Raw genomic sequence first — 27466 nt, forward strand, 5'->3', positions numbered from 1 at the left:
CGATATCTGTAGACTTTGCAATGAACTAGAAGAGAGGGAAATACTACAACACCTTCTATGTTCCTGCCCTGCATTAGCTAGAACCACATTAAACTGCTTAGGAGCTTTACAATGTGAGAAGTTAGAGCACCTCTCGGGGATAGAGCTCCACAGTTTACTTAGATTCGCAAAAGACGCAGACGTATTACAAGATGTCTACTACAAAGAAACGTAAAGGTCTAGCTCCATCTGGTAACTCTAAGGATACATAGGTATATGTGATGGCTTTCAGTCAGCCAGGTCAAACTAACCTAACCTAACCTTCATATTTTGTACAAAATTAAAAAAAATGTGAAAAAAATATTCATAAAAATGTCAAACTTTTTGAGATAGTCAGAACTTTGCTTTACATCTGCTGCTTTTATTTTGAACACAGGTTCATGTAAGAAAGTATATGTACAAGGTTGCGTAAAATTAGTCACCCTGTGGTGCAGTATACAAACATACACTCAATGGAGCACATACAAGTCCAAATAAAGGTCTCATCTCAAAATTCTTTTTTTTTAATTTTTGTTTTTTTTTTTAATTTAAGGTACCTGACAGACTAGACGAAAAATTTTGAGAAAAATAATACAAATTTGGCAACTAAAATATTAGCAATCAATAGCAATTCAATATTAAGTAACCGAATTTCAAATTTTTACAAAATGAGAATAGATTTTGATAAAGCGAAGGCTTCAAATCGTAGGGAAGGAAATGCCTGCGTAAGAAATATTATTTGAACTCGTAAAAAGTAAAAAAGTTATTGAAGAACAAAATTGGATGATTAATTTTGCGCCACATTGTAGTTACTATGCACACTTGCAAGGTTGTCCAAATTTGCCTATTTTTCCGTATTTCTCATGCATTAACACACACACAACCATAGGAAAAAGCGTGAATTTATAGTCCTTCTTCTGTTGCGCGCTATTTGCAGGATAATTACGGTAGATTGCCTTGTGTCACACGCGACTTTCTCTCTTTTGAGCTCTACCAGTGGCACACTTTTCCATTTTTCCACTTGCCTCACGACATACCGTACAGATGTTTGTATGTATATATCGTCAAACATTTAAACGCACAACTACTTGCACCATTACTTTTGCTGTTATTATCGGTGTTGTTGTTATAGTGCTTTTAAGCTAATTTAATTTTATTACCAGAAATGATTAATTTAAAAGATTTCGGAAAATTAATGGCCTTTGCGGCGCGCGGTCGCAAAAGCTCCACGCTAAATTACTTTATGTTACTGTTATTGTTGTTGCTGGTATTGTATGCCTCCTTAATAAATTTCCTCTCATTTAGGTTGTATGGGAGTGCGTTTGTATGTGCACCGGCTTGTTTGCACATTTCGCAGATTTTCATAATGACTTTAATATCCCGAGAATATGCCACACTCGCCTCTGTGTGTGTGTGCATGTGTATGTGAGCATCTACTCGGTTATATGGGCGCACGTATGTGCCTGCCTATGCAAAGACCGATATTGGTAAAGACGACTTGAAAAATTGTTATTGGCGTTCTTTATTGTTATTGTAATTACATACTTGCGCGACGGTACAGCCTAATTTGTTGACCCCATTTTAAGTGGATCACAGTGAGGAAATATTTAGGGCTCATATGGCGTAGTGCCGCCTCAACATTTTGCCTAATAAAATTTATCTTACGTTCAGGATTTGCAAATTCGGTGCACACTTCCTTAGACCAACGCACACACGTGCAGCAGCGTCAATATGAAGAATTTAAGGCAAGTGGGTGTTTTTGTTTTTGAAAATTTCTCATCTCATAAGCCTACGCATGTGACCCATTTAAAATTTTAACAGCAGCACGAAGGTTAGAAGACTGAGAGAAGTTTGTAAGCTTTAGTGAATGGAGAATTCCACCAGCGCTTGGGTACTTTGGTAGGAGTCTGACAATTCTTAGTTATGAAATGAAAATATTTTCCTGTAGGCAACGAATTTCAAGCTTTCCATTTTTATCAAAGAAATCTCTACTGATTTGAGAAAATTAGTTGTTGAGTACAGAAGTAATAAGAAATCCTTTGGTGAAAGAGCTGATTTATTGCATTTAAGAAAGTCTACGGTACAAACATTTTGTAAAAACTTTGAAACATCCAATTCTCTGTGGAGTAAGTCGCGTAGTGGCCGGCCCAAGAAGCTCAACCGGAGAGATGTATTCTTTACTCGCGAAGCAGTGAAACAGAATCCGAAAATACATGCTACTGATTTGGCCCAAGAGGTAGCCGAGAGGTATCAAATTGCTGTCCACCCACGTAAAATAAGCAGGGCCCTTAATAATGAAGGTTACAACTGCATAACTCCTCGCAAGAAGCCCCTTATAAGCGAGAAGAACCGAAAGCTTCGTCTGAAGTTTGCAAAAAAGCACCGTAATAAGGGAATAGAATTTTGGAAACAAGTTTTATTTACTGATGAGTCCAAATACAACATATTGGGATGCGACGGCAAAGCCAAAGTTTGGAGAAAACCAAACCCTGCATGGATCCTAGGAATCTGTTTCCGACTGTAAAGCATGGTGATAGCAGTGTCATGGTTTGGGGAGCAGTTGCAGCCACAAGAGTTGGAAACCTCGTTTTCATTCAAGGAAATATGGATCGCTTCAAACTCAAGACCATTTTGGAACAAAACCTGATGCCAGGAACAAAAACTAGGCCTAGGCTCGAGCTGGATCTTCCAGCAAGATAATGACCCGAAGCATACTGCGCAAATCGTCAAGGACTGGCTGCTGTATAATGCTCCACGGCAACTGTATTCACCTCCACAAAGCCCGGACTTAAACATTATTCAGCATGTTTGGGAAATTTTGGAGCGAAAGATTCGGAAGCACTCTACTCGTATTACTGGTGCTCCAATCCTCAAAGAGAAGTTGCTGGAGCATTGGCAGAATATCTCGTTGGAGGATCTTTAAAATTTAGCAGCTTCAATGCCCAGACGATTGCAAGCAGCCATCGATGTTGGTGGTGGCCCAACAAAATATTAATTTCCACAAATTTAATCAGTTTTCATCGATAATTCTTATTTTCTAAGTTCGTATGTACACTTTTGTCAGTGCCTTTTTTTTAGTTTTTCGTGAATAACTTTTAAAGTAAATACTGAAAATATTTTTTTTTTTACATTTGTTATATAATTAGACTTAAAACAAAGCTGCATCATTACATTCCTCTTAAATGCTTTAGATCGAGAGAAATTAAGAAAAAAAGGTCGTACGGAGAGTTTTGTCCGCAACTGTAGTTCGTACTTTATTTTATTTAAGTCAAATATACCACCAGAGGTTATTTTTACAATGATTGCCCTTAAGACTAGATAACATATTTAAACCCTAGATTAGAAAAATTAACAATAAAATTAAAATTAAGATTACAATTAAAACCAAAATTACAGTAGTGATAAAAAAGCAGCTTTGACAAATTTTATGCTTTTAAAAGTGAAGTGGGCCATTTTCACCAATAAATTTTTGAATTAACGAAGTACTGCCTGTTATTACTCTCTGGGTTAAGCTGCCTTTTATTGCATACTTTGTGGCTGAAACTTAGGTTTGCGAATAGGATGAACCCAGCTGAAAACCTTTCAATAGCTGTTATCAGCTATCGCACCCCACCTAGCGAGGAGTGAATGCAACAAAAAAATTCTTTAAAATCCAAGTTTGCAAAGAATTTTGCAGCACTGCTTTATTTTTGTTTTCACAGGTTGCAAAGCCAATGTTTGAAAGCAATTTGCAAAACTGTGTTTGCGATCAAACGAAAGCAAGCGAGTTAAAATACATTCAACTAAAAATATACAAAGGATGAATGAAAGGTCAATGGGAAACACCACTGGTATTTTTCAAAAAAAAAAAAAAAAACGATTTTTTTTGCATTTTCTCAATGTAGATATATTCAAAAATAAATTTAACTTAAAATCTTGAAAATTGACGAAGTTATACTCAATGCAATAAGTGCAGTTAGTGAGTTACGGCCAATGAAAACTTTAAACGCGGTGGCCTTTACTGAATACGGTGGCCTCGATTTATCGAAGACTTATGAACCGATTTTATTTATTTTTTTTTTAATTTTTGTACATGTATTGGCTACAGTCTTACATAGCCGTTTTTGAAAATTCCAAAAATTAATATTTTTTCAAGCCTTTCGAAAACGAAACCCTTTTGGTAAAAACACAAACTCGTTTTTCATTTTTCACCATTTTCTCAAAACAAAATTTAAAAAACCGCCACGTACGACGATAGCCATTGATTTATAGATTGAGAATCTTTTTGGTTTTTAGCCTTCAGATGATTTTTCACCGCTGTATCGTGGCCACCAGGGTGCATCAGTTTTTTATGATGGCATTGCATTCATATTAATAACAATTGTAATTTTTAATATTTTTTAATAAAAATTTGTGTCAGTATAGTTGAATATATGTTAAATAAAATATAGTCTGTCCCATCCTCAAATAATCATCCCTACTTATAAAAACAAAAAATCATGAAAATCACTTAATTTTCACGCACAATTTCACAAAAGGTGTTCCCCCTTAAATTTGGTAAGAAAATATAATCTTAATATGTAAAAGAAAAGCATCTTTTGTCGCTCCCCACATATCACTTAAATGCTTTTGAAAGTATTCCACCTCATTGTTAAAAAAAACGTGACAAATAATGATTTTTTTCTAAAAAATTATTTTCTTATAGATAATTTGATCTTCCCTAAAACATTGTGAAACATTGAAACAATTTTCACTTAGTCAGAAAGTTGTCAATTGACATTTAGAATTTTAGAAATTTTAAATTTTATAACCTTAATACGGTTCTGATACCGGTTTTTAACAGAGTTGTGAGAAAAACTTCTGCATATATGGATGGCGGCTGAAAATCCTCTCGAAAATATATTTTTTATATTTTTTTAATTTTGGTATACCCGACTTTTGATATTATTGGTGGACGGTTGCCTTGACATTAAACAATTTCTTGTACCTATTTTTTTCCTAATTTTGTTAAAACTGTTGTAAGGCAGAAGAAAAAAAATTGCGTGTAGCGTAGTACACCTAACAGAAGGGAAACTGTCAAGGCAGACAAAGAAAGAGAGAGAGACCCGAGAGAGAATATATATCTAAATAAATTCACAACATTTGCACAGAATACAAATAGACAAAATTTACAAAAAACGGAGAAGGGTTGAGCCGTGTAACGCCGGATACAAACCGTGGCAATAACGCGCACTACTCCAAGCGTTTATCACCTGCACAAACGCAGCGATTTCAAGACCGCAGCAACGGCACAAATTACCGCAAGGCAATACCAATAAATCCGACGCCGGAATGGATAGCACTTTATAGTATGCACAAGCACTAGCCAGGAAACGCAAATAAGCGCCAAAAAGTAGGCACAAAAAAACGCCAAAAAAATTGGGACCAAAAACGCCCTAAACAGTAGGCACCAAGGAAATATAATGCCAAAAAGTAGGCACCAAAAATATATTCCCTACAAGTTTGCACCAACAATCAAGCGCCAAAAAGTAGGCAGTGTTATTTCTCACTAGAAACTAGCAACCACAAGGAAAAACTCAAGAAAAATAGCCTTAAGTGTATTTAAGATATATATAAGGTATAGCTCTCTCTCTCTCTTTTTCCTCTAAGTTATATCTTTTTTCTCTCTCGCGGAACGAAAATGCCCAGAATGTTGCATGGCCTTCAAATTTTACACTCCATTATCGCTCGTCCATCGACACCTAAAAAGTTTCACTTCAAAAGATGCGAACGTTAAAGATTAGCAATAAACCAGCTTGGTGTAGATCGTTGTTGTATTTTTTGGGTACGTACATTTACTTGATTTGTTTTTTATTGAAAGAAAATCAAGCATTATATCAGTTCAGACTTTGTACCAACTCTCTTGGTTAATTATTAGATTTTTTCTTCTGTTTGTACAACAACAACAAACAATATTAATCCGTTTCACGTTCATTGTTTTATCATCAAACATAAAACATAAAAATTTGTATGTGTACAAAAATACACACAAAATAACTAAAATATAATAAAAAAATAAATATCCGGCTTTGAACATTCCGAAGCCAACCAACCACAAGTGAGCGCTGACTTCATTCATGAACTGCCCAATTACAGTGAGTCTAAGCAGTGACTTTCGCACTCGCCTTATGATAAGCGAACGTGCTAAGTTTTATTTTCAATTAGAAGTCAGTCGTTTTCAAGATCATGAATTCTTACTTAAAACAAACTACGTACGCGCAGCAAATAAGTAAAAGCCCGTAAATCATTACCACTGCCTATATCCACCCTAATTGGGGCGCCACCAAAGCAGCTACGCTAGCAATCAATTACGGACGAGCTCAATATTTTCACAGGGTGGTTGCTTTTTGGTTCGCATGCACAGAAGTACAAAAGAAGAAAGCGGGTGCACAATATGGGCCTAATGGTTCATTTGGCCAGGGGAACACAACTGATTCAATTAATATTAATTTTCAACGGTTTTGTATGTAATAATGCGCGTGTTTGTTCCTGCGGAAGAGCCCTGACGCATGCCCGTGCTCTTGATAAACATAAATAAAAATATTTTTTCACTTTGTAAATTATTTAATTGCGATATGTATGTGTGTGTATGTACACTTCCGTATTGTTGCATATCTGGCTGCACTTAAGTAATCTGAGTCTATTCATAAACTACGTTCGTGTATATGTATGTGTGTATGTGAATTGTATGTGTGTGAATTGTGGACAAGGTTCGAATGAATCACTCCCATAGTAATTGCATTTTCGGACTACTCAGCATAAATACTGATAATACAATAATTGCAAGGCAGGCGCCGACTTTTATCATTTGGGCCGTTTGTAGACAGCGGGGACCCAGAGCAACTCGTCGTAACTCGAAATTTTGTCAGTTTTGGGAGAATGTATTAATAGGACTATGAATAAGTTCGTGCGGTTTTACAACAGATGGCGTAACTTGATTATTGTTCCATCGATCCACATTTCCAAACATTCATTGGAGAGCTACTGTCGTAAGGCACAAACGTCAGTATAAGTTTTTTATTTGAAGCGTAAACAACAATATTTTTACCACACTTGAAAATGTCGAATTTCGTGCCAAATAATGTGTTTTTGCGGGGAATTCTTCTTCATTATTTTAATATGAAGAAAAAAGCAGCCGAAAGTCATCGTATCTTGGTGGAAGTTTATGGTGAGCATGCTCTATCTGAGCGAACGTGCCAGAAGTGGTTTGCACGCTTTAAAAGTGGTGATTTTGGCTTGGAAGACGAAGAACGCGAGGGTGCGCCGCCAAAGTTCATGGATACCGAATTGGAGGAATTGCTCGATCAAGATCCGGCTCAAACGCAAGAAGAGGTTGCAAAAACTTTGGGAGTTGATCAATCAACCATTTCCAAACGTTTAAAAGCCATGGGAATGATCCGAAAGGTAGGCCATTGGGTGCCGTATGAATTGAAGCCAAGAGACGTTGAACGCCGTTTTATGGCATGCGAACAACTGCTTCAACGGCACAAAAGAAAGGGTTTTTTGCATCGAATTGTGACTGGCGATGAAAAGTGGGTCCATTACGACAATCCAAAACGTCGGGCAACGTATGGATACCCTGGCCATGCTTCAACATCGACGTCGGCGCAGAATATTCATGGCCTGAAGGTTATGCTGTGTATCTGGTGGGACCAGCTGGGTGTTGTGTATTATGAGCTACTGAAACCGAATGAAACGATTACGGGGGATGTCTACCGACGACAATTGATGCGTTTGAGCCGAGCACTGCGAGAAAAACGGCCGCAATACGCCGATAGACACGACAAAGTTATTTTGCAACATGACAATGCTTGGCCACATGTTGCACAAGTGGTCAAAACATACTTAGAAACGCTCAAATGGGATGTCCTACCCCACCCGCCGTATAGTCCAGACCTTGCGCCATCCGATTACTATCTCTTCCGATCGATGCAACATGGCCTGGCTGACCAGCACTTCCGTAATTACGATGAAGTCAAAAAATGGATCGATTCGTGGATTGCGGCAAAACCGACCGAATTTTTCACAAAGGGAATCCGTGAATTGCCAGAAAGATGGGAAAAAGTAGTAGTAAGCGATGGACAATATTTTGAATATTAAATTTGTAACCATTTTACGTCAATAAAGTTTCAAATTTCGAAAAAAAAACCGCACGAACTTATTCATAATTCGTTTCGGTAATTCGTTTGGAATATACGCTAAGTGCCATAAGTCTACACTCCTTTGTTGATAGTTGAAAAAGAAGTGTTTAAGGTTTTTAAATAACGTTTTTTTATTTTTCAACTATATAACAATACTAAACCTTATGAATAAAACGCATACTTCATTTTACACCACACCATTTCACAAATCAATAATGAAATAGGTATTTTGTTTAAAACGCTAAATGACTAACTTCAAAAGTCTGTGCTGATTTATAAAAAATGTAAAACATTAAAAAAAAACTCTCAGAAAATATTTATGTTTTTAGTTTCTTAGGTAGCCACGACGTTTCAATCCTCCCTAAGTCCATTGGTAATAGGGTTTACCAATTTGATAGTCTCTTCAACAGTCATTTTTTCTCACATTTCCCACATAACATCTTTTGTTACCTTTTTGCTTAAAATTTAGTGCTTAAAATAGAAATTAAAAATATATGGAGTGAACTATGTTCAAGATAACGAATTGGTAGATGAATTGGCGAACTGCGGTTGATTGAAGAATTGAATTGGGCTGGCACTAATTTTACGGCCAAGTATGACGGAAGCAGTTGGGTATATCCAGGCTCTCATGAGAACCGTTGAAGAACAAAAGAACAAAAAGTATTTAGGAGAGTAATCAATCCCAACCCCATGAGTGCCTCTCTGTTTGAATCCTATTTCTTGGGCTTAAGTTAAATGAACAATATCGTCTCAGTGTTTAGAGAAGAGAAATTTAGGCCATCCAAAATTCCATTCCATTCCAAACTGCCCCGCCATTCTCTTCGGGAAGTAACTCAACAGGATAAACTCGCTTGATTTTCAGGTCAAAGGGAAGAAATTATCACGAAACCTTTACTGTCTATTACTAAATAGGGCGTCATAGTAGGTATGCTGTTTTTGCAAACTTTTGTAAAAGCTGTAGGTTGATGAGTGAACACTGGGTAGTTTTAGAAGCGGATCCAAACCATACTCATGATAGCTCAATGAGATTCTGTTGTTGGCCTAAATGGACTGCAAATTTATCTATTCATTATAGTAATATATCAGGTCAGTCCATAAGTTCGTGCGTATTTTACCCATAATTTCACTTTTGTTCCATTTTTGCTTACAAAAAATTATTCGCGGAATATAACAGAACTATTTATATTATATTTTCTTTGATATATTGTGCATTCAACAAGTGATTTTAATCGCGGATAGAAACACGTGTTGTTAAAAAATAAAATGGAATCTTCGATCGCGTATAAGAGGCATATATTGTATTTTTTTATAAAAGGGACCAAAATGCAACAACTGCTGCTGCAGAAATAAACACTTTTTCGAAATTCCGAAGTGGTAACTGCGACGTGGAGGATGCCCCGCGCGCTGGTCGTCCTGAAGACTTTAACTCCGACGCCTTGCTCGAACTCGTGAAAGCTGAGCCAAATCTGACAGTCAATATGATAGCTCAGAGGTTAAATTCATCGCATAGAACAGTTCACAGGCACCTGGTTCAGTTGGGAAAGGTTTCAAAGCTGGGAAAATGGGATCCGCATAGACTTTCCGTCGCCAACCTTCAGCAGAGAGTGAATGTGTGTTCTCAGCTGCTGCAACGGCTTGAAAATGAAAGTGTTTTGAACCATATCGTTACTGGGGATGAAAACTGGATCCTTTACAATAATCCTGTTCGCAATCGCCAATGGTTAAATAAAGATAAAACACCAGAACTGACCCCTATAGATGGTCTTCACCCCAAGAAGATTTACCTGTCTATTTGGTGGGATATGGCCGGTATTGTTTATTATGAACTTCTGTAACCAAACCAGACGATAACTGTTGATTATTATTCCCATCAGCTATCAAACCTGAATGAGGCACTTAACAAAAATCGACCGTCTTTAGGGAATAGACGCAAAGTTTTGTTTCACCACGACAACGCAAGGCCTCATACCGCAAGGCAAACACTAGGCAAGCTAAACGAGCTCGGATGGGAGATGCCGCATCCACCATATCTCCGGGTATTGCGCCTTGTCATTATCACCTTTTCCGTGGACTTCAATCCCATATGAGTAACAAAAACTACTTCTCAAAAGAAGCTATAAAAAGGGATATCGAAGCGTATTTTGGCTCCAAGGACAACAATTTTTTTGAGCAGGGAATTAAAACTTTGCCTTAACTTAGGGAAGACATTGGAAATAATGAAGGAAAATATTTTATTGATGAATAAATACTTTAAACATCTTTTTTATTAATTTTAAAACCACCTTTGAAAAACGCACGAACTTATGGAGTGACCTGATACTTGGCAAGGGAAGGAACCTCTTCACCAGGAACCTCTTCACCAATAAACCTGATAACGTGGGCGTATTGATTGCTTTTTGCAATGCGCTGTTCAGAGAAAAACTTCTTAAAAAGAGGAAATAAAGATAGTAGCATCTATTTCTAAAACAGACCTGCCATATAATTAGAGCATACTCTTCATCGCCAGAGAACAGGAATATTTTCGAAATAAAGTATGACGGGTTTGTTGCTAGACAACTTTTCTCGGAGCTACCGTAACGACAAAGCAAAGCAAATGCCGATTCAAAGCAGATGAAAGAATATTTTTTAGCTATTTTGCAGATCTGATATCAGTGATCATATTTGAATTTAAATGGTTTATTAAAGTATTAAACTGGTTTTAATTTTGGATGAAAGGGACGACGCAAAATGGCTTTTATCAATGGTAATATGGTGAGGCCCTTAAGGCTAAGCCTGGCTTCTTGTTTCCACTAGATGAGGAAATGTCAAAACAACTTATTTAGCTCCTGCTGCTCAGTTTTACTTTGGTATGGTACTTAATTTTACTTATGGTTGTGAAGATTTGCAAGGTTGGAAGGCTAAAAATATAAATACTAAACAACAACGTTCAAGTTTTGGTTTAAATTGATTTTTATATGAAAAAGTGAAGGCTGAACGGCTTGAAAAAAAAATAAACGATAAGCTTCAATTTTCCTTTTTACGCGAACAAGATGTGTCTATTAAATAAAAATACTTCCCCTGCTATTGAACAACAACGGGTAAACCACGCGGCTGGCAGTTGTTTAGTGTGAAGCTTTCTCTTTCGAATGCAGTACCGTCCTGCTTTTGTAAAAAAGTCAGTGTCCACACCTCTCTTTCGCCGAAAACAAATTAATGCATACCAAAATAGTGCTCATAATTTGCACATTGCAAAGAAAAGCCCGAAAAAGAGTTTGTGCCAATGCAATTAAAGGGTTCAGCCATTGAAATTGTTCCAAACTTATTGAAAAAGTTTATAGAAAGTGATAATCATGGTAAAATATACTGCGAAGTTATGTCATGGAAAAATCCTACTTCACCAAGAACCAAAACCGCTCGAGATTCTGTTCCTTTACTGTGTTCGAAATGGTCAAAATATTAGTATACTTTAGTACATTTACTATCTTACGAAACTCTGTGAAAGACCAACGAAAAGCGGCACAAATTTTGGAAGGAGAAATGAATGGTTCTTCGCCAAAACAAATCGAGTCAAGCGGCTTCTATATGTTTCGTTCACACGGCACTCGGTTCTACGTTACCACAACGGCCCAGATTTATACCCGGCGAAGGACTGTCAGTGCAGCTTATTTTCCGTATTTGCATGCAACAAGAAAAATAGCAACAACTTTTATGCACTGGTCCTCAAGAAGCAGTGAGAAAATCACTTTTAGCACTCCTTCGGATGATAAAGAATCGAATGGAGCATACAGGGGCTGACGTAGGGATAATATAAGGTATATTGAGAATATGATTAATAATAATGAAATTAAACTAAAGTACTTTACGCCACGTATTATTTTCTATTATATGAAAATATTGTCCAAAATATAAAACCTATTATCTGAAATAAAGTATTTCGTAATTCTCATAATTTGTTTTCCTAAATACCTATTTGTATTATTTACTTTTAGTCAAGTAAGTAAGTAATACTTTCCGTAATTCAAATGCGACTTTAATCTGTACTGTAAATTTTTAATAGGACAATGTTCAAAATCTACCAATCTTTCGAATATTTCCTTAGTATTAAAAGTCTGACTCACTGATTGGAGAAGCGCTGAAGATTTGTATGTAAGTCATTCAAAAATAATACTTTCTGGCTTAAGAGAGTGTTTTTGCTGATAAAATTCTAAAATATATATAATGGAAAATCTACTATATATTAAGTACGCACAAATTGCCAAACAAAAATATTACTCGCTGGCGGACTTTGATAAAAATTCAACAATTGTTATTACAATTCTAAGCGGACGATGTGTGACAGGACAGAAACGAACCACCTAGGAAATTGTTGTGAAAAATTATTTGCGAGAATTGGAGATAAATGATTTCCCTTTAATTCAAAGGGAAACAAATTAGAAACAAATGAGAACAAATTATCTTTCAGTTTGCCAAAAATGACTGGGTTAGGCTGACAGCCAGGTTCCATACTTTTACCATACTAATTGACTATTTATTTTCTATTTTTTTGAATATTTTTTATAAAAGTATAGTTGAATGTCTAATAAAAATTATATAAACTCAATATTCACAAATTCAAAAAATTCCAAAAAATGTGTATTTAGAATTCCTTCCACATAAAAAATGTCGACTTTATGCACATAAATTTCATCACGGTGTTATCAATGGATTTTTTGGAAACTTCAAACATGCTCTTTATTGAACAAAATTTATTTTTTAATAAGCTAAAAAACTGCATATCAAATTTTTTATTGAAATGTGTTTAATTAGTCAAAATCTTATTGGTCTGCAATATGACGAACACAAACAAGTTGAGTTAATCATCAAATTGAACACTCTGAGGTTTGTGGAGTCGCTGTTTATCGCCATTTTGAATTTTTGGAAATCTTACATCGGTTTGGAGTCAGCATTTAAATTTTTAATTTGTTCGTTGGCAAAAAGAAACGCAATTTAATTCAATTGCATTTTTTTCAATTTTTATTATTTATAACCTATTTTTCGGTCAGAGGTAAGAAAACCAGGAAACCTGAAAAATAATTACCAATTAGTTGTTCACAAAAATATGTTAAAAACGACGTTCATAGTTACAAATTTCATTCAGTTACAACTACTAATAGTTCACCAAAGCTACTGAATTGGGTGTGAACGGTGATGATGAGATTCATTGCAATCACACCGATCCCTGGGCGCACACAGCCGAGCCACTGGCTATCAGACGGGTCACTGGTTGCAGGTAGTGATAAAGCCTTTAGATATGAAGGGTAACTGCGAAAGTATTTATTTACGAATAAGCAGTCCCACACAAGCAGCAGGTAGGAATAATGGGACTTCTTAAAAACCCTACATCGCCCAATAATTCGAACTGACAAGACGAACAAAGGGCCGCCTTCAAATAAGCATTCCGCCCTAATTCCAAATCGCAGCGTCTGTCTTCATGTGAGAGTGGCTTAAAGAGGGTCTGCCTCGTAGAGAGCGGTTGTCTCTTGGAAATGGTATTCCTCGAAAACTGTATCTAGGGTAACAGCTCTACCGTGAGGATAGGGATGCTAGGCTAACAACATATTGCTCCGAATTCACATTGTTACTGAGACCAGAAAAGTGGGTTTGAATACTCCTAATTTATTTTTCATATATACACGCTTGCGACGAAATGATATCGCATCTACACTTTGACCAGTTTTTATATTACTATATTTATTTTTTTTTTTTTTTGAATATTCATTATTTTTATACTAAAGTATTTTCTAGTAAACACCACATAAATCTAGTTTCTAAATCTTATACTATACAAAAACAAAAATTTTAATTAGGAAAATTTTCATCCCCATTTCACGGTTTTAAGTAGAATTTCTAGAAAAACTTTTGGTGTGCAGTTTAGTAGTTTATTAAATTTTAGTACAACGAAACGCACGTCTGAAGTTGCTGAAATATTCCGTTGATTTTTATAACTTTTTTCTTGCTGGTGCTCCGCATTTGCTCCATCGTGGATGTCGTTACAAATTTCCGAGTGCTGGAGCCATATGTGGTTAAATCAAAGGGAACCTACATTAACATAGACAGAAGAAGCGCTTTCCGAATTAAAAATTTCAAACATTAAAAACCTCTCGAACTTTTTAAATATTCCCAATTGAACGATTCGTTGTCTAGACGTGACAAACAAGAGAATTGTGAGAAGAAACTGACTTTTGTTTTAAATATTGGATATATTATGAACACATTCATAGAGAAGCAAAAAAAAATGCAAAAAAATTGAGTAAGTTAAAATTATTTGCTTAGGCTTCACAAAGAAAAGTTACTTTGTTTTAAGTAAATCGCAAAATTTTACCTCTTCTTCTCTATTATTTCTCCCTTTACTATCGAAAAAGAAGGGAAAAGTGGAAATTGTAACTATTTAAGTTTGGAGATTTGGACACAAGAGTGTGATTTTGTCATCTTAAAGATAGACATTTTGAATGGTAATTTTACTTCGACCATTTAGTCAAACGCGTGCTATTTGTATTGTTTTACAGATATTTGAAACATTTAGCTTGCTCAAAAATGGAATTACATAGTGAAAATTTCCATGCGATTATTTTCTGTGACCTCCAGCGTCGATTATACCAACAAAAGTGTGCCGATCAACTCGCTTAGACTTTTGGTGATGTAGCAACATCTTGAGTCACCTTGTTTCGTTGGTTTTTTCGAATTCAAGCAGGGATTTAAGCGCTGAGTTGAAGACAGAAACGAATTATTTTGGCACTATTTAGCTGGCATCAATTCAAAAATGTTATCCAATCATTATAACAAATTTTCCATATGACAACCATGAGGAACGTGGATCTATAAGTACGAGAGATCTAATTTTTTTTTTGATTTTTGTGATATCAGAAATTTCGGATTTTTATTTTTATTTTTGTGATATCAGAATTTATATAAAGCTATATTGAAGCCTATATGGACCTACGGTATACAGCGTTGGGGAACTGCTAGTGAGTCCAATGTGGAGATTTTGTAACGCTACCAGTCAAAGACCTTACGAACTCTTGTTAATGCACCTTGGTTTGTCACAAACGAAGCCATACACATGGATCTAGGTATTCCATTTGTTAAGAGAGAAATCTCAGTATATTCTAAGAGATACATTGAACGATTGTCAAATCATGTAAACACAAATGCCATTTGCTTGTTGGACACAACCAATGAAATTAGACGATTAAAGCGCAATCATGTCTTAGACTTGCCATTCCTTTAACTTTGTCAATTTAATAATTACAATAAAAAAAAAATAAAAAATATATATATATATGAAATTGTTAAAATGCTCCAATAAATTTTAAAATTCTAATATAAGTTATACATGAAGTAAGTTATACAATTTTCGAGTAAAAATTAAATCTAACAACATAAAATATGCATAAGAATTGTAAAAAGAAAAAATTCTATAGTTTTCTATGTAGTTTTGCACCAGTGTAAATCCTATGCTGTCATTAGGTAATAAGATCTCTTTTGCTGAATATCTGTATTTTAAGATAGATTGCAAATAAAGTACCTATTTCCATTTAAAAAAAAAAAAAAAAATTGAACACAACACAAATCTTAATATTTCAGCCATTTGAAAAGTTGAACATTGAAGACAAGAAACCCAACTTTTCAATGTTGCTTTTTTGCTATGAAAGAGTTGTTTTCTGTCTCTTTTCTTGCGAAGCATAAGAAATTCGAAATCCCGAAACTACATAACTGAAATGCCAGAACTGGAAACAAAAATTGGAGTCTCGCAGTTGACATTTCTAAAAAGTACACATCTCAGCGCGCAGTGCGATTTTTTCTATATTCGAAAATCTGTGTAATACCTAAACATTAATAGGCTGCGAAAGAATGAGAATAAATAATTCAAATTTGAGAAAGGCCTTTAAAAATACGGAATTAAGCGCCCTGCTCTTTAGGCATTTAATTACTTATAAAGTTTCAAAGAGCCAGTATAACACAACTCGTTTGACTGATCCATTTATTGACTTGCGTTAAAGCAAATTGACAACCAGAGTGAAAATAAAAAGGGCTAAAGTGATCACATTTCAAAACAACCTACAGTTTACTCACGTACCGATTTCCACAACTGCCGTTGCATTTTTATTTTATTGCAAAGAAATAATAATGAAAAATATAAAAACCTATGACTGAAAACAGCTGCGTCACACCATTTACGAGTATTGCTACTGATTTTATTCATGCATTTCCAAGCAATTTGTAGTAGTTAGTCATTAAAAAGGCAATTTTCTTGCCATTCGTAAAAGTGCTGGGGCTTCAGCAAAGCGATATGCAATTTTTAAACTTCATGAAAAAGCAGTTATTTGAAATGCTCTAGAAAACGTGCGACTGAATAGAGAATCTGAAATCTCACCTCAAAACTCACCTGAACTATTTCGTTACGTAACAAACTTTGTCATCCCATTTGGAATGATTTAAAGTTTTGGGTAGTAAAATAATCCAGATGAGTTTTGGTAGAAGAATGGTTGGATTGCTCCCCAGCTTAAGAAATTTGCACACTATTACACTAAACAATTTTATGTGAGATGGCGGTACGGATAAATGCTGCACTAACGATCCACTTACGACCAAGAGCTGCAACATGATTCAAAGTTGCCAATCGTGAGATGAAAGAAAAAAGAAACTTGAATGCAATTATGGTTCATGTTAAAGGAAAGTCTCTAGTTTTTCCAATAATAAAGTGACCTGAAAAGTATTCGTAGATCTTTAACTTAGAGCTGAATTAAATTGCAGTCTCAAAGCAAGATTTTCCTACCACCTTACGGCGGCAATATTGGGTAACTTTTACTTGCATGAGAACTTTCGATGTCTGACAATTGAGAAAGACATTGGCATTTCTGGTGTTGACATTTCTCTTCAGTAAGGCTCGGCAAATTATCATGAATCGTTTGACGTCAAAACAATGCTTCCTAACTGCGGAAATTTACTTTGAAACAAACAAAAAACTCTACTCGCGAAGTTTATAGACCACTGGCGGCATCATCGGTTCTTACTTCTTTCGAAATGAAGAAGGAACCGCCTTTACCGTGAATGGCGTGCGCTATCGAGCCATGCTGACTGAAGTTTTGGTTCCAACAAGACGGCATAAATTGCCATAAAGTGCACTTAACAAACGATTTGTTGCAATATTCGAGCCACCGTAGACGCCATACGACCAGATTTATTAGCCTGCATTACTCAAAGCCCGCATCCGCTGCTCTTCTTCTGCTTCTTTGCAACACAACAGAGAAGCTCGTATTTATTAAAGAGCCTTGGGTTGTTTCTTACGAGGACAAAACTCTGACGTCTACCAAGTGGTGTAAACACCGGCCGCAGGTAGGACCAGAGCCTGTATTCTTTTTATGAAGAACATCTATAGTTTTTTAATCTTTCAGTAATTGGAAAGGAAAAACTAAGGATGCAAAAAACATGAGCTTTTACCTACTCAGAATTTGACATTCTTGTAAAATTCTTAGTTCATCCGTAAATTTTTTGTATAAATTAGTTCAAATTTTATTGATGATTTTTATTAATTGCTAAATCTTTATCTAAAGACAAGAGAAGAATCGGGCCCGAGCTAAAATTTAAAAGAGGACGTACAAGCAAAAAAATGGATTTGTTTTTAATTATCTTTATAATCGAATATCTCCAAAACGGTTAAGTTTTGGACAACATGTCATTTAATCAAATTTATAGAAAAATACTCAATTAATTAAATCCTTTAGTATCTAGGAAGAATTTGTTGATAACCTTTCATATTAAATTTCGAATGCCTTGATTTTTTGCTTTTATTTACCATTTCCTGCGGGGTACTTTGCATCTCTTTTCAATAAGTGTGTATGGGTGCATTGGTGTGCGTTAAGTCACACAAATAACAAATAACAAAAGTAATGTGACTATTGAGCCGCTGCATAATCAAAAGAGCTGATTAAGGCAGCTCAGCCGCATGCTTACATACAAATATTCAGGCACGGCTGAGGATACCAGCATATTTTTAACAGAGTTGACAATCAGTTTGTATCGAGTGCTTGAACTGTTAAGGAGTGTTGTGCTAGGATTGGACGGGTGCGCTGAGTGTTTTGGCTACTTAGAACACAAAACCTAAAAGCAATTAAGTATATAAATTGTAACACAAGCGCATACAGAAGCGGACTTTGAGGTCCTTTGTGTCTCTAAATTTAAACAAATTTGAAGTGAAGTGTCAACAAATTAAAATAATGTCACACTTAGTGCAACGGCTTTACGCCTTTTGTTTGCTGACTCTACTATCCACAATCTGTATGATCAGCGCCGCCAGCATCAATGCAGATATCAACAATGGAGCTGACGACGAAAGTGCGCTCAATTTAGATCAGAAGAACAATTATTGCCTACAAAATGTCACCTACTATGAGGAGGTAGCTGTAAACAAAACCCGCAATGTGGTGGTCAAGCCAACTGGAGCCTTCAGAATGTTTAAGAAAAACAAAATACAGGTGGAGGAGTATGTTGATATAGAGAAAGTGCCGCACACACGCCTCCAGAACGATTGCTGTGAGGGCTACGCGATGACTGCCAATAAGACATGTCAACCCGTTTGCGAACCAGGCTGTCCGGCGAACGCCTTCTGTCGCGCACCCCAAATGTGCCAGTGTCGACGCGGTTACGATGCTATTAAATCTGCACTCAACGGTACCCACTACTGTGAGCCACGCTGTGCATCTGGTTGCCCGAATGGCGGCAAGTGTGTAGCGCCCGAGCTGTGCGAGTGCGCGGCTGGTTACCAAGCTAAGGCGGGCAGCTGTGCCCCAACTTGTGCCTCAGATTGCTTGAATGGACGCTGCGCGGCGCTGAATCAGTGTAGCTGTAACGAGGGCTATGCCAAAGATTTGAGCACCGGTGAGTGTGTGCCGCTGGACGATTGCGATGTCGTCAAGTGCGAAGATGTGGCAAGCAGCACTGAGTCTACCACCGATTATACCACACTTGTCAATTCAGATGAGTTGGATGTGACCGAAGTAGACTTGGATGCTGGTAGCGGTAGTGGTTCACACAGCGACGCAAACGACGATGTTGATGAAGGTAATGTGCTTTTTCCCAGCTACGAGGAAGACACGAATTGTACACTTCAGCCCTGCCTCGGTAATGCTGTCTGCAAGCTGGTTGGCCGTTGCGCATGCGCTGACGGCTTCATACGCCATCAACCGGCGCCAGTGAATGGTGTTGAGGTGGGTCCGATTTGTGCGGCTGTCGTTGAACAGGGTGAACCTTTGCAAGATGACAGAGTTAGTGGTGGTTTGGTGGGTGCGTTTTTTATTGTGGTGGGCGCGATTGTGATGATGGCTGCCCTGGTGTTGTTGCTGCTCAAGCTGTGGCGGCATCAGCGTGGCTCACTGGATGTGGAAGGTGAGTGCATAGACAGTTTTTGGTAATTTCTTTTTTTCAGATCTAACTATTGAACGCAGAATCATGCTTATAAGCGTTCGATTTTTACTTTGTAGGCAAAAGCGATATGTGCTGTAAATATGAGAAGAATAGCTCGAGCTCGGACAGCGGCCATGTGGACATGAGTTAGGAGATGGCTGTGTATTCGTGATTTATTAGTGTTTGTATGTATTTTTAGACTGCATTTTCGTACTTTTTAAGTTTAATTATTGTAATAATTCCCCTGCCATTGAATCATTTATTGTAAAAAATTTACGTTTATACAAAATAAAATTAAATATTTATAAGTTTTTTAATTCCTTGTTTTCTTTTCGTTACTTTACATTTCCGAAGGTAAATTTTTAAATTAAAGTTAATAGATATTTTTTTTTCGATTTAGCGTACAAAACGGTTTATTAGATGTTTTTAGATAAATCAAGTCGAGTCATCTGCAATTCTCGAAAAGTTTCTGAAATTTGGTTGATGCCTTTTGAGTTTGCTTGGAAAACCCAGTTATAAGGTTAATGCAAAGCAGCACAGCCGCGAGCCTTTCATGAGTTTCAAATGCACGAAAAAATATATCTTGGACTGAGTCGCTTATGATATTTTATTTCTAGCACTTTCGGAAAATTTCAACTCTTTTCATTTTTTACAGAAGTCACTTAGAATGTTAAGAAAAAGATGACGAAAATTGCTGAAATGTGGGGTACCCATTACAATCAACTTATTTCAACCTTGTACCTGATTAATCCGTCTGTGACACTTCATCTTGTATTGGGTGGGATATTGGCTGCGTATCGATTGTCCATGCAAAAGTTAACTTTGTTCAATTGTAGGCTCGTGGCCAAGCAGAATAAACAACATCAGAGGTCGCAGTGCGCTATGGAAAATTATGGAATTGTAAGCCATAAAGGAGGGACAGATTGGAAATTATAAAAATACGTTGCAGGTCAAAAAGGCGCCACAATCACTGTCTCATAGCCTAGACAGACGGTGGCGTCAACCTGCATTAACGACTTAATTCGGAATTACCTCAGGAATTAAGTGCGGCTAATGCGGATTGACAACTAACTTAATTCTCATAATTTAACCGACTTAGGGGATTTTCGATGGCAACGCTGACGAAAAATGGAAGTTCAAGTCTATTGTGAATGAAAAATAATGAATCTTCAAAAGATCAGAATAAGAAAGACTGGAGCCCGTCGAAATTACATTTATTGTTTTGATAGTACGGAGCAGTTTGAGGAATTGTAATTTAAATTTTTGGTTTTTGAATAAATATTTATTTCTTAGTATCAGGGTAAACCGCATTTGTTGCCTGCGATCCATCTTTTACTGACAAAACTATGCAATAAGCCAATCAGCTGTTCATTAATGCTCGTGTCAACGGTCTGGCACACTACAATTCCAATCAGAATTAGCTGCGCCGGTAATCCCGATTAACGACGTCATCTGTCTAGGCTGTACAATATTTGGAAATTCTTTTCGGTCTAGAATAAAGAACTTGTTCAAAATTTTTAATCATTATTATTTTATCTTATAATTCATAGCCTATACATATCCGGGGTAAATTTTGTAGGGCCTAATAAGAACCTTTTGCGGAGGTTCAAATGAGCAAGAAGCTCAACTTTTTCAACTAATTTGATCTCAAGAGAGTGTTGACGAAAATCTTTGCGTAATCGCTTTCGACTGCGGTATTTTCAAAAAGTTACCGTACCATACACTTTTGAAGACGACTATGAAAATCAAGTAACCGTCACGGCGAACGGTACTGGTCCATTTTGAATGAGTTCTTAATACCGGAACTGCATATACAACCGGTGGAGGATATTTAGCTCCAGCATGACAACGTAAATATTTTGGGGAGCACTTTTCCCGGTCGCTTGATTTCTCGATTATAAGACTTTTGTTGACCAGTGAGATTAACTGAACCGACGACGCCAGACTCCTTTCTATGGCACTACTCAAAGAGATGGGCCTACGTAAATATGTTACAAGCCTTCCAAGCACTCTATAACAATACTCGGTAAGAAAACGGCAAACTAGTGACAGAAATTTTGGCGAACGTAATGCAAAATGCTATAAAAAGAGCCGCAAGTAGCATGAATTACAGGATTAAAAAAATTAAAAATATTTATAAACTTTTAAAATTAAAAAAAATTAAAAATATTTGTAAACTTTTAAAATTAAGTGGTCATTTAATACGAGAATCCATTCTGATTTAAGAATTTTTTTTTCGCATCAACTGGAAAATCATTCTTTTAGCTGTGCGTTAATAATTTGTGAGAGGAACTATTAAATTACTCGAAAAACCAGCATAGCTCCTCAAAATGCTCAATAAGGATACCTCTTTTATCTTGTGAACCGACTTGCATGAAGTTAAGCCTATTTATAGCCGTAAGCTGTGTCCAACAGCAAAATATCTTGAAATAACTATAAGATCTCTTCTATACGCCACTTCTCTGCTTAACTAACTCGACGAAAAATTTGCATGTGAAAACAACAACAAAGTTATCGAGCAAGATTCGCCGCTAGCGAGTACGGTTACGCCTCATAAAAATATTATAACTCACTATTTTACAAAAAAATGCAATTTTAGGCAGCTCTTTTGCAGCGCCGCCAAGACATATTTATTTATACGAGTTGCTTCATCTATTCCCCACTTGCTAGCGCTTGGCGAAAAGCAGAGACCCATATTTAGAGTTTATTGCTATTTTATTTCCTGAGTAGAGGCCGGTTGACTCATTTTTCTTGCCATCACGCAATGCAACCTCGAATGCAGTTTTTATGTGGACAAAATTGTGCTTAGAATGCGTAAATGTGAGTGGCATCTATGCCAGTTGATAACGATGTTGTTTTTTTTGCCAAGGTTGCAGTGCAGCATACAGTACGGGCAAAATTTGGTTTTCAAAAAAGTACTTGCTTTTAATAAGCAGCAAAATTTCATTTTATTTTAAATAATTTTGAAATAAATTTAAAAAAATTCAACTAACTCTTCTATGAACCGCAAAATTCGGTTACTTTGAAATAAAATTTACTCTTATTTCAGTCAAAGTTGAAGCCCTCAACGTCCGTAAACACGCCCAGTGTTCATATCATGCCACAAATATGTGATTTAGTATTTTTTATTATTATTTCTTATTGCCATACATATGTACACCAGATGAAAAGAAACATGAACGTGGCATTTGAATTTGTGAATTACAGTTTAAAAGAGTCCAAAGGCCATGCCCCATTAGAAAAGGGCAAAGCAAAATATTTTAATATTTGCTTTCTAAAAATCCTGAACTCCTATGCCGTAATAGCATTTTATTTATTATTTATCAATTTCTGAGCTAAAACACAAAACCAAAATAATCCCAAATGCACCCCATACTGTGAGTGTATTTGACTTTTTTGATGCAGGCCTTTTATGTTCTAAAGACTTCACTTATCAACGCAGACCGCCAGACGACATACTGTTAAAACCACTTTCGTATTACAACAACAAAAAAGGCAACCAAGTTGAATGCGTATTGGAAATATATTGAATAACAATATCTTGTTTGTGTCAATTAACATAACGCACATTTGTATGCATGCGCTGGTATGTGTGTGCGCTAGTAGGTACCCTCTAGGTAAAACCAGCAGCGCCTTAGTCGAAAATTTAAAAGTTACTAACTATGGAAACTATACTCAATTTTACTTAATGCTTAGCTTAAAAGCTTAACTTTATTTGTTTATATGATTTAATTTAAAATTTGTTTCTGTGCCCGTTTTATTTCACATAAAATTTTAGTTAATCGCCTAATCTTTCCAACTAATAAATATTTTGCAATTCAGTGCACAGTTCAGTGAATGAACCACTTTTCTCAGCAGCTTGGATTTTCCTTGCTGGGTGTTTCAATGGGAATACTCAAACTCAGACAATGTAACAATTAGAAAGTAATTTTCTCAACCCTCGCTGCAACAAGTGACAAAAATAGCCAGAAGAATTTATGCTCAATATTTGTGACCACACTAAGGAAAAGAATAATAGAAAGAAGACCCGAGCAGTAGATGAATTTCGACTACCTGATAGTTATGCACACACCATTCAAAAAACAACAAAAGTCAAGATAAATATTCGAAGGAATGTATGTGTGTATGTATGCCTCTACAACATAAGATAGGCAATTTCTAGCCTGGAAATTCCAGTATTTTCAATACACTCTGGTCAATATGTGTGACAACTAATTTTCTAATGAAATCATTGTTTTTGCTTTTCAAATAAAAATTTATTTGGGTTTCTTTTGAGAGAGAAAAATACGAATGGAAGTACTAAATGACGAGTAAATAATGCATTTTTTTTCTCCAGTGTTAAATCAGTGCCTTTGCTTTTATTTGTATATTGAAAATTCTAGTATTCGATGCAGAATTTCTGTGCAAAGATGGGTGGGCGTGGTTATCTAGCAGTTTAGCGTTAGTAGAATTATCTAGTGGAGAACTAGACAGACTAGCCAGACTGTACTGTACTTTACCCTATGAGAAACAGTACCATTTTATTCAATATTTCTTACAAAATTGAATTTATTTGAGTTCTTTCTTTTCAATACGATATTGTATGATTTTAAAAATTTTTTCGTCAAAAAATGTTTATTTAAAGGGACCCATCACAATTGTGTACATTGGTTTCCAACTATATAAAGGAACTCACCATTTTTTAATAATTCCTTTTTATTGAAAAATCAAAGCGAATTTAACGAAACAATAAAAAACCAAAACAAAAATATTAAATTCAGTCTATAGATATTGAAGTCAAAACTTTGTTTTATATAATACTAGCTTTAACCCGCGGCGCCGCTCGCTTAGGAGTAGTATTGAGGGATAATGTATATAAAAGAATTACAAACAATAATTCATAGAAAATAATTTTTTATTAATAACCATTATATTACATTACCCGGCATCCGTTGCTATGCCTCGTTGAATAAATTCAAAACAACCAATCAGAAAAATATCAAGCAAAATTATTTTTATTAATTTTCTATCTCAAACAGTTTTTGAACTTTGCAAATATTCGATTATTAGTGGCGAATGAGAGTGGTGGCGCGGCCTGGGGGCTGTGGGAAGGGAGTTCCATCATAAAAACGTGCCTATAACCTTCATTGGGTGAAAATATGAATGCATAAAAATTTTTACGTCATTTGTTGTTGTCGTTTCGTATTGATGCGCGGATAACGTACCTTCATAGTATAGATATAGTATAGATTTTGAGACTTATTCAATTTGACGATTTTGTACAGAATGAGTACAGTTTCTTTGGTTCTTCCTGAAATTTTTATAACTCTTTTTATAATTTTAAAGTTTTGTTTTGAAAAAATGGATTTGTTTTGTGGGAAAAAGTATTTTTTTACCATTTTTGAAAAATTCCGCCCTTAGTTTTGTTTTTCTTATTTTTCCATTAATAGCTGAGATTTTGCTCAGTACTTCCTGAACACTTAGTAGTAAGATTCCCATAACTTTTCTAGTATTTACTTATTGTATAATATTGAAATCCGTACTTTATATCATACTTTATTAACCGCTCTAGTCGTCTATGAAAACCCTGCTTTCTGGTTTAACCCAATCCTGCGCCGCTGAAGTCAGATACTTGAAATTTTATCTCACTGTGACTGCTGTTTAAAGTTGTCTTCTTCTTCTTAATTGGCGCGATAGCCGCTTAGGCGATTTTGGCCGAGTTTAACAGTCTCTTTTTTCTCGTGCCAACCAGCGCCAATTGGACACTCCAAGTGAAGCCAAGTCCTTCTCCACCTGATCTTTCCAACGCAAAGGAGGCCTTCCTCTTCCTCTACTACCACCAGCTGGTACCGCATCGAATACTTTCAGAGTCGGAGCGTTTGTATCCATTCGGTCGACATGACTCAGCCAACGTAGCCGCTGGATCTTTATTCGTTGCGCTATGTCTATGTCGTCGTAAAGCTCATACAGCTCATCGTTCCATCGCCTGCGATATTCGCCGTTGCCAACGTGCAAAGGTCCAAAAATCTTACGCAGAATCTTTCTTTCAAACACTCCAAGCGTCGCTTCATCGGATGTTGTCATCGTCCAAGCTTCTGCGCCACACGTTAGGACGGGCATGATGAGAGCCTTGTACCTTTCTAAATTCTAGTATATAAAATATCCCTAAAATCGTAAGAATATAATGAAGAATGGTAACATTTCGTTTATAATAACGCAGGCAGACACAAATTTTGAACCGAGATTCAGAGAGAACGTTTCCGAAGGCTTTTAAAGTACTGAATCCGAGTTTAAACTCAGTACACCACCAGCAAGTCTCGGCCTGAAGTGTAAAAATTACGATTTTTAGGTATTTTGAGGTTTTGAAGCATCAGCAGATATTTCTTTTTTAAATCGTAACACATCGCAGAGTAACATAAGCTCTTCGAAATTGAATTCGGTTATTGGAAATAAACAAAACTTTAAATTTTGTGTTCATATAAATTATTTATGAAAAGTTTTAAACGTTAAAGACTGAATTAACACGGAAATGCTCATTTATGAGAATTCCTGCATGAATTTATATTCTCGGCCTGCAAACACTCACATATAATATTAACTTTCTCGCTGTGCTTGTTCTCCGTGGCATACAAAAGCGAAAGCAATAAGGAAGAACTTCAAAATGCAACAAAATAGAAAGTTAAAACAAAACCCTACAAAACAAAGGAGGTAAAGAATGGAAGGTTCTTGCGTTTTCACATTCACAGGCGAGAGGAAGAAGCATTCGTATGAATTCATACGAATTTGTATGTGTTATGCTTTTATCCCAAGTATGTATGTGCATATGTGTACGGGAGTGTTGATAACAATAGTCGCGTCAACGCGCTGAAATAATAAAAGTGCAATAATGGGGCAATGCGGCAAAGCGTTGGAGCGGCTTTTCTTTGCGGGAGCAGCTCCATTGTGTGCGAGCGTCCTTATTACTTATGAGAGAATCCGTTATGGCAAGCAGAGCGCAGACAGCTTTATTTGCGCTTGTTTAAGTTGGAAAATTCATTTCTGTGGTAGCGGTGGTGGCAAAACGTAATTAAAGAACAACAAAAAAAAAAACGAAAAACTTAAAGCAGATGTGTGAAATAAAAACTCAATTAGCTTCAGTAAATATAATTTATTAAGCGAGATTTTGTTATCTATATTCAATTCATAAGTTTTTCATTTTTCCTTGAATTCATACGGTGTGTGGCGAAGTTGATAAAAAATGTATACAAACTCAGCAATAAGGGTCATGGTTAGGTGGGGTTAGAGTTAGGTTACCCTTAAACAAATTCATCTGAAGTGAAGAAAAGATTTTTTTGCCTTATTCCTATAATTTCTTCAAGCGTACTGTTCTCTTATGGCTGTGGGTTTATGCTGTGAGTAGATACAATTTTTGTGAATTTATTACATTTACAAATTGCTGATCTTTGGATATTCTAAGCCTTAGGTAATTTCATCAATACTTGCGATAAGAATCAGTAGAAGGCGGAAGCACTAAATATAAGGGAGGGGATGCTCCTAACTGAGCTCCTCCTCCTATTTGTGGTGTGCGTCTTCATGTTGTTCCACAAATGGAGAGACTTACAGCTTTGCCAACTCCGAACGGCAGATAATTTTTATGACAGAAATACATACTTCGAGAAGTTTGCCGAGGGAGGCCGCTATTAGAAAAAACTTTTTCTAGTATTTAATATTTCATGCACGGAGATTCGAACCTATGCACTCCCGAATGGTAGGCACACATCTACCCGTTAGACAACGACGGCCGAATTCTGTAGGATGATTAATTTTGCGCCACTTTATATAATTGGTGCTTACGACCTTTTATTGGGTGTTTGGCCGAGCTCCTCCTCCAGTTTGTGGTGAGTGGCTTG

The 27466-nt window shown here is 36.2% G+C and overlaps 1 protein-coding gene and 1 long non-coding RNA gene across 4 annotated transcripts in view; both read left to right on the top strand.

The window, feature by feature from the left end:
- Positions 1 to 27466, top strand: part of LOC128863932 (uncharacterized) — an 83242-nt gene that overhangs the window by 18633 nt on the left and 37143 nt on the right. The window lies entirely within an intron of this gene.
- LOC128863931 (tenascin) lies at positions 18199 to 19915 on the top strand. 3 transcript variants are annotated; one of them, XM_054103358.1, is made up of 2 exons: positions 18199 to 19602; positions 19676 to 19915. In XM_054103358.1, the coding sequence occupies exons 1-2, from the start codon at positions 18413 to 18415 to the stop codon at positions 19695 to 19697; spliced, it is 1212 nt and encodes a 403-aa protein (XP_053959333.1). In that variant the 5' UTR covers positions 18199 to 18412; the 3' UTR covers positions 19698 to 19915. The 3 variants fall into 3 exon arrangements, with proteins under 3 accessions (XP_053959333.1, XP_053959334.1, XP_053959332.1); XM_054103359.1 differs by having other exon boundaries at positions 18200 to 19580; positions 19640 to 19729; XM_054103357.1 differs by having other exon boundaries at positions 18201 to 19580.

Source organism: Anastrepha ludens, chromosome 5, assembly GCF_028408465.1.
Source record: "Anastrepha ludens isolate Willacy chromosome 5, idAnaLude1.1, whole genome shotgun sequence".
NCBI classification, from domain to species: domain Eukaryota; kingdom Metazoa; phylum Arthropoda; class Insecta; order Diptera; family Tephritidae; genus Anastrepha; species Anastrepha ludens.

Excerpts from the sequence above, each read along its gene's own strand:
- LOC128863931 (XM_054103357.1), top strand. The coding sequence starts at position 18,413 with ATGTCACACTTAGTGCAACGGCTTTACGCCTTTTGTTTGCTGACTCTA. Across the intron at positions 19,581-19,675 it reads TGGCTCACTGGATGTGGAAG|GCAAAAGCGATATGTGCTGT; the intron begins GTGAGTGCATAG and ends TTTACTTTGTAG.